The following is a 14,155-nucleotide window of genomic DNA, read 5'->3' on the forward strand; positions in this document are numbered from 1 at the left end:
TGCAGGAGCCCCGGCTCCTAGATTTATAGCTTCTCCCAGCAGGAGTGTCTCTAAGCTATTCTTTTAAAGCATCTTCTACACAGAATTGGTCCAGATGACAAAACAAAGACACCTCACCTCTAGGTACGACATGGAGACGGTGTAATCCATGTTGTCACTGGTTGCCTCAATGGCTTTAAAGAGGTCATTTAGGGTGCGGATGTAGATCCCAGGATCACAGTCTGTCCCTAGCACAGTGTAGGTTTTCCCTGCCCCTGTGAAAGATACAGGGAAGAGCAGCACAGATCAACTTCCAGAGAAAAATTATCTTCTAATGTAATGCACGGCAGTTTATCAGCAGCCGGATCTGCCCTCCTGTGTGATCATCACACAGACTCAGCTTTGCATAGAGAAGCCCTCCTTCTCCCCCCCCCCTTTTTTAAAAGGAAAGATTTCTCTCCAATGTTAAATCTATTTTCAAAGTTACTACAGCTCTGCTGTCCCTTTAACTTTTAAAATAAAGATTCACATCTCGCAGCCAGAATGGTATTTTTATTGCTCTGTTCTAACGTGATCAACTAATTGGCCTTGTTAATTCAGATCAAGTCCCTATACTTATCGCTGCCCTATCCCGGCTCCAAATCCAGTCCATGCCGCTATTGCTCCCTCTGTGGTATAATATTTATGTTACCTGTTGGGCCATATGCAAAAATGGTTGTGTTGTATCCAGAAATGACTCCTTCTACCAAGTTTTTGGTCGTGGACACGTACACCTCCTCCTAATCAGTCAGAAAGAGCGTAGGTCTTAGCTGGAAAATATTGTTATGCCTGACCTAACACAAGTACCCCATGTCTAAACTTACCACAACATTCCTCTCTCGTTCTCTACGGTTCACTCAGCACATTTCATTTTCTCTTTACAAATTCTGTGGGCTCCAAAATCATTTCTGGCTCCACAGAACAAAATAATTTTGCCAAATCATCAAAACGGCTAACATCTTGCTGAAGTATCTAAAGATGCGTGCGGTGTGTCAGGGTCCAAAAATAAAGTTTGATTATTTTCTTAGATTTTGAATTGGGAACGTTTCAGCTAGAGTCTTTGCATCAGTGGAACAAAGATGAAAATACTATTTGTGATCACGTCCTCGCTAGTGCCATCCATGCTCCAGCAGACTGTTATGTTTTCAGCATACACACAGAAAAGTTAGATAAAAACACAAATACTCTTGCTGGTAGGTTGCAGTGTGACTCTGCTTTATTTCTTAGCATTCAGAACACACGAGAAGTGGCAACGTTCAGTTCTACTACAGTCCTCAGTCCACCACCGACACTTTTTACAAAAGATACTTTATTAGAATATAACCACAGATATGGAAGTCACATACGACAGAGAGAATAGATGAGGACACGCACACTGCATTCTCTCTCTCACACATACACACAATATATTTTCATAAATATACTAATTATAATATCATATAAGGCAGCGTTTCTCAAACTGGTGTCCACAGACCCCTGGGGGTCCGCAAGAGTAACACCAGGGGAACCGCCGGCCCTTCTGATCAACTCCTCCCTCTCCCTCCCAGTGCCTCCTGCATGCTGGGGAACATGTTCAGGGGCGTGCAGGAGGCGCTGGGAGGGAGGGGGAGGAGTGACGCACTCGGGGGAGCAGGGGGAAAGAGGATGGAAGAGGAGAGGCAGGAGAGGGGGCTTGAGGGAAGGAGTGGAGTGGGGGCGGGCCCTGGGGCTGAGCTGGGGGGCCGCAAAAATTTTAAATCAAAATAGGGGTCCTTGAGTTGCTAAAGTTTGAGAACCGCTGATATAAGGGAATACTCTGCAGGGAAGTATAAAGGGTATGTCGCCACTCATCTGAGATGACTGCATTACTCACAAGAACCGAGACCATGTGTGTAACACAGACCATCCCGAACAAGTGCTGATAAAGTCTTCATATCACACCATAGCGTAGTTGCCAAATACAACATGACACATCATTAGCTATATGTTAAATATGTTAAGGGAAAATTCTTTATAAAAATGCATTGGAACTCTTTTTTGTATCCCTCTACCTGTAAAGCCAGGCACCTTAGCAGGAATTGGCTGTGCCGGGTTCCGAGGGAGAGAAAAATTAAAATTCATAAATGTAAAATCTTCAAAAAATGACCTAATATAGATTTGCTTTACATAAATATCACTGTTCTAAAGTCCAGAACCTCAGGCCCTTCGAGGGCTAGAAGGGGCTGTAACCTACTGGAAAGCTGGAATTTCCCCTTCCCAATGGTATAAAGCTCCCATTCTCCTATTTCTCTCCCCACGGGACTGTAAGTTATTGGAATTTAATGCAGCGACATTTTTATTTTAAAGCTGCGGACTGAATCTTGTCCATGCTGGACGTCAGACAGAGGTATCATTCCACATGCAGGGGGAGCCCTTAGGGAACCTTGTCTGGCAGGTTGTTCTAAAAGGAATGAAGGTCATAGCTCCATTGCCTCCAACAGAGCCATGACTATTTATACCAGCTGTGGATCTTCCCCAAAGTGTCTGTGTGAAGCGGCTAACAGGTTTGGAATGTTCAAATAAGTCCTGGGGAGATGGGAGGACGGGTGTTGCAGTCATAGACAGGTGTTGCAGTCTAACTAGTAACTAGATAAGAAAGATGTAGGGCAAATCCCCAGTAGCTGGTCTGGGCACTTCAAGAGCTTGGCGGGGTTTTCCATTCCCCTCCCTGTGCCTAAAATTCCAAAAGTATCCAGTAAACATCCCAGGCTAATTACTTGCACAATTTCACTTGCTGGAGAAAAGCAATTTTTTCTGAGCTATGCAGACAAAAAAGAATTGAAAATAGTAAATATCTAGGGGGCAAATACCCAAAAGACCCTCCTGATTTGTGTCCACAATCTGTAGTTGCACATGCAAAGTGGGTAAATGCATGAGTGTCTGTCTGTGTGATTTAACATTGGATTCCACCCACGCACCTGGGCACAGAGAATTTACATTAGGCATTTTCTTTGGAAATGTGGGCTGTAATACTTTTAGGCCCTAATCCTGCAACTGATTTCATGTGGTATCGGGATCAGTGCATGAATGGGATCTCATATTCCACCTCACTTTAAAAAGTTTATTTTTAATTAGATAGCAAAAACAAAAGTTAGTGTCATTCATCTAGGGTTAATGCCTTGTTTGATTGACAGGCATTGTGCAAACATACACAAAATTATAAACCATTCACTGGTGGACTGAACTGCTGAAGCATAAGACTGTCAATTTTGTTTTAGGCATCAGTGAATGGGTGGAAATGGCTCCAAGTAAACTATACTTGAGATTAGAATAGTAACGTTATCTAAGAAACCACCAAGGATATTCAACTGCCAAAGAACCCATGTTCACTTCATTTGTTACAGTAATTTTCATGGCTAAGAGAGAGAGATTCTCCAGGGTAAAAATGATCCTTAAACCAATGCAATATCTGAATCCTTCCCTGTCCACTGGAGGAAAATAGAGCTCAGGGCTGGTGAGGTGATCTCTAAATAAGCTATACAAAAATAAAGTTGGTTATCAAGCCAGCTTGATGGCCTTTAAAGAATGATGTTCCACAAATAACTCAGTAAATGGAAACCATGCTTGTAAGAACTTGTACAGGGAAAAATAGATTTGTTCCCTTTTCGCTTCTTTATGATGTAAAAGACAGCCTGCATGTTTCACAGCAGTTCATTGTTCCCACATGACACAGATCTAAGGTCTGCTCATCTGGAATACTGTGTGCAGTACTGGTCACCCCATCTCTGCGAGGCTATTGCAGAATTAGAGGGGTTTCAGCAAAAGCTGATGAAACTGATTAGGGACCTGAAGAAAATTTCATATGAAGAGAGATTGAAAAGAATGGGATTGTTTTCCTTAGAAAAGTGATGATGAATACAAGGGGACATGACGAAAGTCTATATAATAATGAATAACCTAGAGAAGGTAGATGGGGAGCTTCTTTTCTCTCTTCTCATAACACACAAACAATGGGACATTCCATTAAATTAAAAGATGGCAAATTCAAAACTGATCAAAGGACATTTTTTTTCCCACACAATATGGGCTGAAACTGTGGAACTCATTGCCACAGGATGTTGTTGAGACAAAGAATTTAACGAGATTCAGAAAGAGATTGAACATTTCTATGGATATCAAGAACATCCAGTGTTACAACAGATCATGTTAACATAAATTTTAGAAGGAATATAAACCATGAAGCATTCGGTTTAAAAGCAGCAGTTCCCGAACTGTGGGTTGGGGCTCCAAAATGGGTCACAATCCCGTTTTAATGGGGTCGCCACGAGTGGCATTAGACTTGCTGGGTCCTGGGATCGAAGCTTGAGCCCCACACTGCCTTGGTTGGCGGGGCTCAGGCTACAGGCCCCCCGCCCAGGACAGTGGGGCTCAAGCTTCAGCTTTGTCCCCCACCTGGGGTGGCGGGGCCTGGGCAAGCTCAGGCTTCAATTCAGTTCCCCTGGCTGCGGTTGCATAATAATTTTTGTTATCAGAAGGGTGTTGTGGTACAATGAAGTTTGAGAACGCCTGTCTTAAACCAATCTCTAACTACTAGGGATCTGGAGACCTGATGCAGGAGGGAAATTATCCCACATCTGCCTAATGCGAGCTTTCTTGAGTCTTCCTCTGAAAGTGCTGGTATTGACCATTGTTGGAAACAGGATACTGGACTAGATTGATCTTGGGTCTGAACCAATCTGGTAATTCCTATGTTTGTAAAGTTTCCAAAATTCACAGTTTTGTCTTTGGACATAATGTCTTTCAAGCAGCCCTGGTGAATTCTCCAGGGTTTAGTTCCTGAGCAGTTTCATGAACCTAGCCCTGCAGGCAGCTCCCACAGGTTGAGAATGAACCAACTCCTGTAGGAGCACTCTCGAGGGTAATCCCCTCTTTTTCCCTTCCTTCCCCCCAAACAAATGTCATGAAAGCAGTTCAGTCTCCTACCTTCCTCCTAGCTCCCAGCCCTGGGAATCTGGGGACTTCTCAGGGGTCTGCAAATTTTGTAGCTGTCCTAACAGCCACTGCCCAGGTTTGCAGAACTTTTAACTCCCCATAACCCTTTCCATGTTCAAGTGAGTCACTGTGTTTGTTCTTCATCATGACAGAGGCACCAACACTTAAGCACCTGGGTTCTCCTTCCAGGAAGCCACTAGCTACCAGCTCAGCTGTAAACTCACCCATGCTGCTCTGCTCCAACCTCACCTGGTCACCCACCCAATGATAGCAGCATTTTCCTCCAGCTCAGCTTCATTGATTGGACGAATCCGAAGAGCCACCTGCACACAGACACAGGAATTGCGCTGGTTATAAATACTCCCCCAGCCAGCTCAGACTGATCCATCACTGAGTCATTCTCTCTGTTCAAGTGAGATGATCACCTACTTGGAATAACTTTATATTGATCTTTTTATTCTCCAGGATTTTTTAAACCACCACAGAAGCTTAAAATGTTTAATTCCCCAATAATTTTCACTTTTTCTTTCAATAAGTGCTAATTCCCTACTACCCGCTCTGTTTCTAAAGTAACAAAACCCAAGACCATTCTGTTTTGCTTACTTCTCTGCCCACCAACACCATCGCCATTCACAGATTTGGGAGTGTTTCTGGATGCTGCAGAGCTGAGACACATTGTGTTTCTATTGTGTCCCCAAAACACTGATTACAATGATAGGTTATTTACTTCGTGGTGTCAGGGTAAGGGAATTTAAGTTGCGTGAGCACCCAGATTTGTATATTTTGGCCTTAGAATTTGAACATCATAAAAAAAATTACCACCACTTTATATATTTAAAAGGGCTAAAACTAAAACAAACATGAGCTGAAGAAACCAAAGAGAAGCGCACAAATCTCTTATTTGTTGAATTTCACTACCATATGGGTGAAATTAGCCATTTTGCAGGACCTACAAAATCACAACGGTTTTTGCTCTTTAGCATCCCCATCTGGAGCTACAATGAGCAACAGACTTATAAATCCTTTTCCTAGAATACTGCTGCTAACATCATGATGCTGCCATACAAACAGCTGCAGCCACACTCATTTTAACTATCCAAAGCTCAGGGAGAAGAAAAATTAATAAAACAAAGAAGACACACTTAGGAGAGATATTTTATTTTCAAACAGCTGGAGAAAATGCTACCCAACATGCAATTGACACTATATCTGTGACACAGCAAACATTTAACAAAGGTTTAAGATTACATCATGTTTTGCTTAGTGTAATGTTGAGAGATGGGGCCAAATCAAAATCTCAGATCTAAGCACCCCTGAACTTTGGAAATATTCTAGATCTGAACTCGGCAGCTTGGGTCTGTAGTAAACTGTTAATTAGTTACCCATAAACAATACATAACTCCATAGCAATCTATGGCTATGTTGTCCCACACACTGCACTGTGCACATGCCCATAAAACACTGTGTAGAATATATTATGAAAGAGCTCTAGAGCTGTGTATATGTAAATAGTTCATAGATAAGGTAGCAAAAGATCGTGTCCAATAATATGTAGCATGGTTCCGAGATTTTGTAAGTCTAATAAATTTGTTGTTGTGGACTGCAAATGGCTTCCTATGGGCAGCTCTTTACATCAGCTCTTAAACTGTACTGCACAAAATACATTTATTGTACCAAGTTTACTGCCAGAAGAACACAATACCCAGTTGCTTATCCCTGTGTAACAATCACTATGACCCTAATCCTAGGATGAGTTAAGTGTAGATTGACCCCTAACCTGTGCAGAACCCCACTGGAGTCAATGGGATTCCACCAAAGTCTGGAGTTCATTGCAGGACTGGAACCATTATGAAGTGCCAGTTACAAGCATGTTCTTCTAGACATAAATATTTCAGTCAACATCAATCATGTAACTACATTTTCAAATGTAGACAATATTATAAATATGGAAATTAAAAATATATAAAAAGGACAGGAATCCTTTTAATTAGAACACAAATGACTCCTGATAGCGCACCTTTGACTGTAGTTCACTGCGCTGGAGTTTTCGAATTTACACCTAAAGTAATAAATAGAGAGGCAACATGGCGTAGTAGTGGATCAGGCATGTGTATGCAAAACAGAAACTAGGTTCTCTTCTATACTACATGGGTTCAGCCCAGCTCTTCCACTAACTCACTGTGGAACCTCTGGCCCAATTAATCCAACATTTTCAAATGTGGCCCCTAATTCCTCAGTTTTTGGGCAGCCAACCTGGCCCACTTGGGGACTGATTTCAGAGATGCTGAGTACTAGTAGTTCCCAGTGATTTCACCTGGCATTGTGAGTACTCAGCATGTCTGAACCAGTCTTGTTATCCCAAGGTGGACACGCAACTTCAGTGGTCACTTAAAAGTGTTGGCCTTAACAGCTACGTGTACATTTCCCATCAGTATAATGGAATAATACTATCTAACAGTAGCATTTAACATTAGTTAATGCTAGCGAAACACTATATAAAGTACTTGGCTAATGTGTCATATCTGAAGAGTGACCAATTTTCAAAACAGTCTTGCTATAAGGCCCCAGTAGTCACATACAAAGAGTTTATACAAAAACCAAATCTATTTCCACAATAACAAGTCTAGTCAAGTGTCGATTTAGTCTAGTCAAGAGGCAGTTCCAGGTACCATCCAGTATCACCTGGTACAACACTTTAAACTCTAGCAATAAGAAAGTAAGGCTGACTTTCAGATGAGTATTAACAGGATATAGGGAGTTGCACCCTAACTCTGTGGGATCTTTAATATTCATAGAGGACCTGGAATAGATTGTTCCTTTATCATCAAGTCTAAAAGACTTTGGGTGAAATTTTAGAAGCTCCTATGTGACTTTGGAGATTAAGTCTCATGGGACTGAGCAGGGAGGGGCGTCCCTAGGGGCGCGCGGGGCCCAGGACAAATCAGCCTTCCTAGTAGTCTCCTCGCTGTCCACCAAGCCAGCACTCTCCTCTTCACACACACATTCCTCCTTGTCCGCCCGCTGCTCGCCTCCCCACTAGTCTCCTCACCATCCGTCCAGCATGCCCCCCTCTGTATGCCGCTGCTTTTCTCCTCGCCGTCCGCCCACCCGTCTCCTCACCCCACTCCCACTCACCTCCTCACCCACCTGCCCGCCACTTGCCTCCCCGCTAGTCTCCTCACCGTCTGTCCGGCGTGCCCCATTTGCCCGCCCACCGCTCTCCTCCTCACCATCCACCTGCCCCCTCAACCCCCTCCCACCAGCCGCCTCGTTTGCCTCCTCACCCCCCACCTCACCTGAATAACGGGACAAATGGCATCCCAATCATACATCGGGCGGGACGCAGGACAAAGGGCTAAATATCAGGACAGTCCCAATTTTATCGAAGTGCAGGGCCAAGGCCAGTCATCCCGATTCACCCTACCCAAGGGACAGCTCAGGGTAACATTTTCAAAAGTGCCTCAGTCCCAATCTATAGCAGTTCCTCCTCATGCAGAGCAGGCAATGGTGTAAGACTGACAAGCCTCTCTTGCATGTCTGTAACTGCTCACATCCCAAAGCAGGTAACATTAAAAAAATTATTTGTAGCCACTGACGGAAGACAAGAAAGCATGTGGCAAAGGATCAGACTCCGTAGTAAGGACTTACTGGCACTATAAGGGAACTCAAAATATTTTATATGCTATTACACATTATTACAGAAGAGATTCCTGTGACGTGCAATAGTTACTATGTGGTTTAGAGCTCAAAGCAGAGATTTCTGCAGATGCAATCATGTTTCTGACACAAGGTCATGGCAAAAATAAGTCTGAGGAGTGAGAGAGATTTTTGTAAATTATATATCTATATATATAAAAAAAACACCACAGGAAACTTGGGAGCAGGATTAATTAAAGAATTGTCTCTGTGCACAATCATTACTGAAAAAACAGCAAATTCCCATGATCCACACAGAAATGCCAAAATCTTGGGACTCTGATGAGTGCAACCTACCTACTTTCTACTCAGCATGTATTAACACACAATTTCAATTCAGATGGAAAAGCTCAGATGCTCAGTTGCCTTGGAAAAGTCTTATCCCAGGATTTCCAGAAGAAAACAAGGGGCAAACCTGCTAGCGTTTCCTATCCACAGGTCTGTCTCCTGCAGGGTGTTTTCTTTGTCCAGCCCAGTGCTTTCAGCCCTCCGAGGATTTGTTTACAGGCCCCCAGGCTGGAGTAAGTTCTGCAGCGGAGCTGCACGGGGCTCGCAGAAGGGGTCTGCGGGCGCAGCAGGGGATTGCCCAGTAGATGGGAAGGGCACATGTGCCCAAAGGAGCCTGAGTCAGCCGGACTCACTGTGAGCTGCTGCTCCACGCTCAGATCCTTCATGGCCGAGCTGGGGCTTGGAGCCAGGCCTCCTGCGTGCCTGTGCCCCGCCCGGAAAGGGCTGCCCCCGCCAGCGGGCTGCAGGGAGAGCGGTTCGCTGCCGCAGCCCGGGGCAACCTGCGATCCCCCGGCGGCAGGTGACATCAGCGGGCGGTTGTAGCAGCACAAGGCAGCCGCCAGCAGCTCCAGGCAGCCGCCAGCAGCTCCGGGCTGCACCAGCCTCAGGGAGCCACCGGGCAGGACAGAAGCGCTCGCTGCCCTGCCCCGGGCGGTAGAGGATGCAGGGTTTGGGCACGACTCCCGCACGCCCCGTTAGTGCCATCCCATGCTGAGGCCGGCCACGGAACCGGCCCAAAGATGCTCAGCTCATGGGTGCAGCCCACACGCCCTCTGCCTGCAGGTGAAAGCACCTCAGGGCTGGGCTTGCCTGCTCAGCGCCTGCAGCTCCAGCGCTGCCTGCTTTTAGCGCAGTTAAACCCAGCCTCAGGCTCCGCTGCTGCCCGGGCCCCTCCAGCTCCTTTGCAGGCGGGGAAGAACAACATTCGGGAGCCGGAACACCAGGAGCCCTGCTGGCCCCTGGAAATTATTCGGTGCAGGGAAAAATAAACCCAGCGTTAGCTGTATGTGTCTCCTTCAGCAGGCGTCACCACCAGCATGGTTGAAGATGCCTGTTTTCCCAAGGACACCTTAAGCACCAACCTCTCAGGTGTAGCAACGATAAATGTTTGCGGTGCAGCCCTAGTGAAATATTTGTCCTTTTTCATAGTCCTGTATAGAATGCTTAACGTTGGCATGTGAGGTGGGTAGGCCTGGCAGCGCTCGGATTTCCCTCTCTATAGTTTGCTGCAAAGTGGAAAACAAGGAGTGTGTGTTCTATTTTAATTATTGGGGTTTATTAGCATAGAAAATTATACCAAGCAAGACATAACTGGACAAAACACTAGAGCTTTAGTTTAGAAATTAGAGGACTCAAGCCTAGGGCGAGCCTTAAGACAACCACGGAGGCTAGCGCACAAATAAAGAAACAACTTGGTCCATCTACTTCCATTCATGGCCAATGAAAGAAAAACACTTCAAGAGAAAAGCATTTTATTTTTTAAAAGATTTTTAAAATTGTTATATTTAAACAAAGAACTTGACCAATTTTTAATATAACAGGCCCTGGGCTGTTTGGCTTATTTTAACAGTGATGGCATTAGAGGTTATTCGGAAGTCAGAAAAATTACAGGGAGTGGTTGAGGCAAACACACCTTAAAACACAAAACAGGACAGAGCAATTACTAGACAATGGGAGATAGCAATAAAGGTCTTGGTCTGGTTTTCCTTTTTTTTTTTTTAAATAAAAAAAAAAGTCTCCCATCCTGCTATCAGATGGACAATAGTAGGGATTTACCACACACTAAGCACACTGGACCAGGACACTCTTGAAGGAGAAGCAGGAACCTCAGGGATGTAGATAAGTCTCCCTCTAGGTAGAAACATTGCAAGTGGTTGTAGCCTCTCTCTTTAATGATTAAAAGATTCTATGGACTTTTTCCCCACAAAAAAAGTGTTTGCAGCCCTGTTCCAGGTAAAATGCTTAGAAATTTTCCTGTAGTCAAGTTTTGAGTCAGGGTGCTCTACCACATTGTTGAACAACTGCACTTCAGGGGCAGGCAGAGAGATTATTATACTACACAGTTTGTAAAAACTCTTAGAGTAAGTGCTACAAAAAAAGAAACTCATCTAGAGCAACAGCATGAGTCACCAGTGTCAGTAGTCAATACTGAAGTTAAAAAAAATTGTTGTTGAAATTGGACTTCCAAAAGTGCCTCATAAAACATAAGCATAAGTAACAGACTTTACTACGTCATAAATAAATATTTTAAAAATACTCCTTGCTCAATGGTGACCTGGAGAGATAAATCTCTTTCATCCTGAAGGAGCCCACTAAAGCATGACCAGGATCATGATGCTTTAAGTTACTTTATCCAAAACACACGTGTCCAGCAGATCTCTGTCTCTAGTAGTTTCACTATTCTTTATTGCCAAAAAAAAGTATAGAGTAGTGGTTTTCAAATTGTGGGTTGCGGAATAGAAGGGACTGGATCAAAGTGGCTCTGGTCAGCACTGCCGACCGGGCCATTAAAAATCCTGTCAGCGGTGCTGCCTGGCTAAGGCAGGCTAGTTCCTACCTGTTCTGACACCGCACTGTGCCCCAGAAGCAGCCAGCAGCAGGTCTGGCTCCTAGGTGGGGGGACTAAAGGGCTCCGCGTGCTGCCCCTGCCCCAAGCACTGGTTCCCACCTGCCTAGGAGCCGGACCTGCTGCTGGCCGCTTCCAGGGCACATGCGCGGTCCACGGTGCCAGGACAGGCAGGAAGCCTGCCTTAGCACCCCCACTGCGCTGCTGACCAGGAGCCGCCTGAGGTAAGCCCGCACCCCAAGCCTCTCAGCCCCAGCCCAGAGCCCTGACCCCAACCTGAAGCCCTCATTCCCAGCCCCACCCCACAACCCTCACCCCTGTACCCCAACACTCTGCAGGCATCAACAATTTTCTTCAACTGGGTCACCAGAAAAAAAGTTTGAAAGCTACTGGTATAGAGTATCCTATCCCAAAAGATAGATGCGTCACTGAAAAACTACAAGGCATACTGGACAAGACTAAAACTTATTCTCCATACCCCAACGATTAAACAGAAATTCAGATCACAACAACATGTTATGGGAGAATATTTCCCTCTTCAGAAATAGTCAGAACATATAACTGACTAACACTTATCTATCTGTCAAAATGGCAGACAGTTTGACATTTCACATTAATGCACTTCACAAGCTGAGTTCTGGGACTGTTGATGGGTAGAGGAGCAGATCACCCCCACTACATGAATTACTTCAGTCCCATAATAAATCCTGTATGCCAACCATGAACAAAATCTTATTAGCAACTGATCTTTGGACTTCCACAAGACAGTTTTTCACTACTGAAGTGATTTTAAATAAGGGAAGTAGTTTTAATAAATTACAGTATTCCTTCAACATGTTATAACCTTGCAGAATCACTTCTGAAAGATTAAAAAAATAAGATTAAGGGATAATTACTTGATTATGGATTATCTAGAAAATTTTAATTATCTACATTCAGTGTGGGTATTTGGAATTCTGCTTACATCATCCATGATAAATATTAATTTTTCTGAAGGATGAAAAAGCTGATGATACGAGAAACAGTATCGACTTGTATTTTCACCATAAAATATGCTCATTTAAGAGCTCTTATCTGCTGAGAACTAGATTCTTAAGGTTTTTTGGTTTTGCTGCTGCTGCATGGAAGTTTGTTCAAGAGGAGTTGAACCAGAAGTTAAATACTCTGTACTTTCTTCACCACAAGGTATGGGGCTCCAGACATCAGAATATAGGCTTCTTGGTATATCCAAAAAGCACACATGAAGAGTGTGTTCCTCTGAATAGATTTTCAACCAAAGCTTGCAAATAAAACCCAGGAAATCTCCCATAATCCTGCTGCTGCCAATAGCTACACCTTGTAAGTAGGTCTCAGAAATTCATCCACTGATCTTCAAAACATTGCACCATAATTATTAAAAACATGTAAGCTGGTCTGCCACCTAATACGCCATGTAAAAATCAGTGCAGCCATGAAGGAACTGGGATGCAAATGAAGCTGCAAATTCTGAACCCTGACAGATTAATATTCAGATAATGATCAACTCTGGTCATTCAAGGGAAGTTTTCTACAGAACACACGGACGGCCTGTTTTTAGTATAGGTCTGCTTTTATTTCCACGTTCAACCTGTTGAATTCTGTCACAATCTGAATGGAGGAGGGTACAGCCCACTGTAGTGCTGCTTCAGCACACTAACATACATCATATGAAAAATGGTTTTCCTGCTGATCTTTCCCCATACAAAACAAACACCTGTCCATGCACCTGGGACATAAAAAGAGTCCTCTGCAAAGAGAAGCATTGTGAGCATGCAAGACTTTGGAAGGTGCACGGATAATGCTCACCTACTGGCAACAGTTCAAAATTGCCAACTGGTAAGCAATGCACAGGAGTCAGACAGCAAATACTGGTGGTGGATTTAAAAAGAAAGACAACGCCTCCCAAATGAATAAAAATTTAAAAGCAGTGCCTTTCAAATATCCCCACTGCTGACAGTGAGGTTTAAAGGCACTACAATATGTCAGAATGGAGAGAACCTGGTGCATTCACCGTCCAGAGTGAGAGAATATGGATTAAAAATTCCGAAGATGGTGTAGGCTTTCTGAAAATAAATGAACCCCTTTTCAGTACAAGATATGGCGGTGCTGCAAAGAAGGAAAAAAAGGAAAAGTCAAAGTCAGTACTGTGCCTCACACAAAACAAACTCCGAACTCACAGCTGCTAGCAAGGGAAAGGCAGTTCTACAACTACACTTCACTCACCCTTTGCTGTTGTGCTTCCCAAGTAACTCATTAGCTGAAGCCTATTTAATCCAGAAGACTGCTTCTCCCCCTTTCTTACCTCCACTCTTCCACATCCCCCAAATATTGGCAAGAGGACATCCCTGGCCACTGGAACTAAAAACATATTTAGAGAATGTAAGTGACATTTGTGCATTTTTGGATGGGTGAGGGGGTTTTAGTATTCAGCCCTAACACTGATGGGGCTGCTGCTGCCTTAACTCCAGTCACTACATAGTTAAGTGACTTGTCCATGGTCACAGAGAAGTCTGAGATGGTACAGGAAATTGAATCCAGATCCCTTGAGTCCTGGGCTAGTGTCCTAACCACTGAACAATATTTCCTCTTCAACACAAAAATGATTTAAGCCTTCTAAGT

General features: G+C 44.1%; 2 protein-coding genes across 2 annotated transcripts in view; both read right to left on the reverse strand.

Annotated features, from left to right (window-relative positions):
• LOC125644350 (kinesin-like protein KIF19) overlaps positions 1–14,155 on the reverse strand; it is a 33,172-nt gene that overhangs the window by 18,842 nt on the left and 175 nt on the right. Inside the window, 4 exon segments of the mRNA XM_075133313.1 lie at positions 118–254; positions 671–758; positions 5,226–5,291; positions 9,306–9,632. Of these exon segments, the coding sequence (XP_074989414.1) occupies positions 118–254; positions 671–758; positions 5,226–5,291; positions 9,306–9,632 (618 nt within the window).
• The window catches only part of EIF3B (eukaryotic translation initiation factor 3 subunit B), a 34,476-nt gene continuing 33,408 nt past the window's right edge, over positions 13,088–14,155 (reverse strand). The window contains exon 19 of the mRNA XM_048868185.2: positions 13,088–13,642. The gene's annotated coding sequence lies outside the window, so the exon portion shown is untranslated. The remainder of the gene's footprint in view (positions 13,643–14,155) is intronic.

This window comes from Caretta caretta, chromosome 10, assembly GCF_965140235.1.
Source record: "Caretta caretta isolate rCarCar2 chromosome 10, rCarCar1.hap1, whole genome shotgun sequence".
NCBI classification, from domain to species: Eukaryota; Metazoa; Chordata; order Testudines; family Cheloniidae; genus Caretta; species Caretta caretta.